General features: G+C 59.3%; 1 protein-coding gene across 1 annotated transcript in view; it reads left to right on the top strand.

Moving 5' to 3' along the window:
- The window catches only part of ADAMTS15 (ADAM metallopeptidase with thrombospondin type 1 motif, 15), a gene marked incomplete at its 5' end in the record, with an annotated part of 9,707 nt that overhangs the window by 3,166 nt on the left and 2,518 nt on the right, over window positions 1–4,023 (top strand). Inside the window, 5 exons of the mRNA XM_010132047.1 lie at window positions 1,740–1,872; window positions 2,507–2,674; window positions 3,112–3,395; window positions 3,691–3,868; window positions 3,985–4,021. Of these exons, the coding sequence (XP_010130349.1) occupies window positions 1,740–1,872; window positions 2,507–2,674; window positions 3,112–3,395; window positions 3,691–3,868; window positions 3,985–4,021 (800 nt within the window). The remainder of the gene's footprint in view (window positions 1–1,739; window positions 1,873–2,506; window positions 2,675–3,111; window positions 3,396–3,690; window positions 3,869–3,984; window positions 4,022–4,023) is intronic.

Genomic DNA, 4,023 nt, shown 5'->3' with positions numbered 1-4,023 from the left:
GCTCGTTGGCGTGTCCCTGCGGCTGGGGCAGACGAGGCTCAGAGCAAGAAGTGGGTCAGTGTGTCAGTGCAGGTGTTGGGCCAGAAGCCAAAACCTTGCCGCGCCAGTGAGGAAACAGCAGCTCTTCAAAGAGCAGTGAGCGGGAGCTGCGAGCAGCCGCCTCTTCCCTGCCGTACTGTGTCCCCCCACCCCACACTCCCCCTGCACCTCCGAACCTCCAGGACTGGGACTGCCCATGGGGAGAGTGTGGGCAGGGGGGCTTGGGAGAGCTGCATCCCTGGGTTAGCTCAGTGCCATGATGGCACGGCCTCTTGGTGGCATTTTGGGACAGTGCTTGCTAGCCCCATTGAGTTACCCTGCACTCATCAGCAGTGGTGTTGCCACCGGGGATGTGAGGTTGCCACTTGCTTGTCCCTGCCAGCATCAATGCACAGTGGGGTCAGGGATGTGGTGGGATCCCAGCGACTAGGAAAGCTCTTGCAGAGTGGAGAGATGGATCCAGCTGTAGGACAGGATTTTCCACCAGCAGCAACAGCCAGCCCAGACCCAGGCGTTCCTCCACCTCGCCTCTCCAGAGATCACGGTCTCGTCTGTGCCTTCAGACTTCGTAGCCACAGGTCTCCTGTTAAAGCCATCTCAGCCCTGGCCAGGGCTCTCTGAAGTCATCGGGATCATTATTTACCCACGGGTGAACCTGCCTGAGCGGGAATGCCTTCAGCTTGGAAACCTTGCTGGAAATGTTGGCAGAGCAGCTCATGCGAGATTTCGAGCAACCCAAGCGCTTTGGCTGTGCGAACGCTGAGCATGAATCACACTTATTTATAGCACGGGAGTGCCCAGCGGGTCCCTTACGTTTTCTTTTCATGTGGAAAGCAGCTCCTTGACCCCTGCACGGCCTCCCCGGCAGCTCCCAGCCCAGCTGGGATGGCACCAAGGGATGGGGATGATGCTCCAGCCCTCCCAAGCCGCCAACAGACGAGGACAGAGGAAGGGGGCATCTGAGGACGAAGCCGTTGCCAGGCTGCAGCAGCGATGCCTCTTCAAAGGGTTTTTTTATTTGCACAAGCACCTCTGGATCCTCAAAAAGGCCAGATCCACCTATCACAAGACCCTCCCCATCCTTCCCAGTCCCAGCTGCAACTATGTGGGGTCTGGCCATCCTTGTCTTGGGTGGAAGGCTGGGCTGGTTCCTCCTTCAACCTGGGCTTGGTTCCTCCTCAATGGATGGCTGAAAAGTGTCTTGGAGAGACAGGAGCACTTCCCTAGCCTTGGGAACCGCTGGACCTGGTTCAGGGGCTTCTTGTTCCTAGGAGGAAGTTGAGAAATGAGGTTGGGAAATGGGTCAGCTGTGAGCCCAAGGCCAGGTGTCTTCTCATCCACCCACTCGGGTCCGGTCCTTGAGCTCATGCTGAAGAAGGGAGCCAGGCTGACTCCTTCGCAGTGAAACCAGCTCCACCCTGGCTGGAGCAGCTGTTTGGGTGGGAAAAGCTGTTGCTTTGGGGCATGAGAGGATGCTACGCACAAAAAGCATCCCCGGTGCCAGGCAAACGTGTCGTTGCAGCCTGGTGAGGGTGAGGTTTCCTGCCTCCGCAGGCTGGTGCAGTCCCCATCCCTTTGGGTGTCTCCCCCACAGCAGCCCGGGATCAGCTGCCCGGGGGGTACCAGGGATGGCGTGGGGATGGGGAACTGCAGCGCTCATGATGGCCCCAGGACTGACCCCTCACCTTTGTGCCTCACAGGACCTGTGCGGTGCCACCACCTGTGACACGCTGGGGATGGCAGACGTGGGAACCATGTGTGACCCCAAACGCAGCTGCTCTGTCATCGAGGACGATGGGCTGCCCTCCGCTTTCACCACCGCCCACGAGCTGGGTAAGGCTCCCTGCTCTCCTCTTCCTCTCAGGAGGAATGCCAGGAGCTGGCAAGGTTCAAAATAACCCCGGTTCCATCATCCGGAAGATTAGACAATAACCGGTGTCTGGATGATGGGGAAACTCCACCTTGGGGTACAAGACCCCCCCGAGTTGGGTGGGGAAGAGCTGCTGAGAAAGCAAAAGGCTTTGTTGTTGTGGTTGCTACCTCAGCTGCGTTTCCAGGATTCGGGAGTCCCAAAATAACAAGCAGAGGGCACACCTACCTCCAGAGACACTGGTGGTGCTTGGCGGGAGGGGGGCAAGTGCTGAAGTCTCCTCTTTGCAATTCCCCTTTTCTTTCCCTCCCTGTGCGCTTTCCACACGCACGGAGCAGCCGGGACAGTGTCAGAGCTGGCGGGCTTGGGGACCTCACTGGCAGGCTGGCTCGTGTGTGCTGGTCCTGCAAGCTCTTGTTCCGAGCCAGGGTGTGCACATGCATCATCCTTCCCCACAATCCTTCCCTTTCCCACTGCAATCCTTGCAAGGCTCTGCCCCATTCTGTGCCTCAGTTTCCCTCAGTGCAAGAAACTGAGGGCCCTACTCTGCATGCTAAGTGAGGTTATTCATGCTTTCCCTCCTTACCTCCACCCCAGGCCACGTCTTCAATATGCCCCATGACAACGTGAAGGCCTGCGAGGAGGTCTTTGGCCGGCTGAAGACCAACCACATGATGTCACCCACCCTCATCCAGATCGACCGTGCCAACCCCTGGTCAGCCTGCAGCGCTGCCATCATCACTGACTTCCTTGACAGTGGCCACGGTGAGCCCTCCTGTGTCACTCGCTCTCTTACCTGTGTCCCTGCTCCATGGGAGCAGGATCTGTCCCTGGGGCGGGTTATCAGCAGAGGCTGATGGGCTGTAGAGCAACTCTTCTGCCCCCTCTGCAAACAAAGTTAGGAGGAAATAAGGAGTTTGGTGATTCTGCATTGGACAAGCTTCCTCGGTACCAGGATGTCCCCAGCAGTGATGTCTGCCCTGAGGCTGCTGGCACCAGTGTCACCAAGGGATAGAGTCCCTTAGGTCTGAGATGCAGCTGACCTCGAGGGCATCCCTGGGGTAACCCGTTCCCACTGGGACAGCTTTGGCCGAGTTACCAGCAGCCGTCCCTCACCTCCCTGCAGCCATTCTCTCCCTCCCCACACTGGTCCACACAACCTCCTGGGGACCTGTCAGACACCCCCATCCCCACTCCCACAGGAGACTGCTTGCTGGACCAGCCTGCCAGACCCATCCCGCTGCCTGAAGACCTGCCGGGGACAAGCTACAGCCTGAACCAGCAGTGCGAGCTGGCCTTCGGGGTGGGCTCCAAGCCCTGCCCGTACATGCAGTACTGCGCCAAGCTCTGGTGCACGGGCAAGGCACGCGGGCAGATTGTCTGCCAGACCCGGCACTTCCCCTGGGCGGACGGCACTGGCTGCGGCGAGGGACGATTCTGCTTGAAGGGTGCCTGCGTTGAGAGGCATAACGTCAGCAAGTACAGGGTGAGTGCCTGCACCTGAAAACATCCAGCAGGGTCATCCGAGGTTTTGCAGAGGTGTGGGCTGAGCAGTCTCCTTCCTCGTGGTGCTGGGGACCTGGTGGGCGGGACACTGATGTGGCCAGAGGTGAAGGTCCCTTGGGAATTGTGGTTCTCAGGGAGGGATGCTGCTGCTCCAGGCAGGTTTGGGGGCAGACGTTTTCCTTGTGAGGGGATGGCTCCAAGTCTGGAGAGACCCAGCTCTGGATGGAGCTGGCAGTGAAGAGGGTGCAGCATCTCACTCCATCTCATCCCCGCAGGTGGATGGTAGCTGGGCAAAGTGGGCACCGTACGGGCAGTGCCTGCGACCAGGCGGGGGCGGGGTGCAGCTGGCCAAGCGGGAGTGCACCAACCCGGTGCCAGCCAATGGGGGTTCCTACTGCGAGGGCATCCGCGTCAAGTACCGCTCCTGCAACCTGGATCCCTGCCCTGCTGCAGGTAAGGGGCTGGAGCTCAGATTGCTCGTGGCTGTGTGAACCTATAACAACCCCATAAAACCAGTGCCAGAGGTCCAGGCCGGTCCCCAATCTCATGCACATTCCCTTTTTTTCCAGTGCCGGGGAAAAGTTTCCGTGAGGAGCAGTGTGAAGCTT

This window comes from Buceros rhinoceros, unplaced genomic scaffold (genome assembly GCF_000710305.1).
Source record: "Buceros rhinoceros silvestris isolate BGI_N320 unplaced genomic scaffold, ASM71030v1 scaffold14342, whole genome shotgun sequence".
NCBI classification, from domain to species: domain Eukaryota; kingdom Metazoa; phylum Chordata; class Aves; order Bucerotiformes; family Bucerotidae; genus Buceros; species Buceros rhinoceros.
Note: the sequence above shows the minus strand (reverse complement) of the source record. Positions and strands in the feature narration are given on the sequence as shown.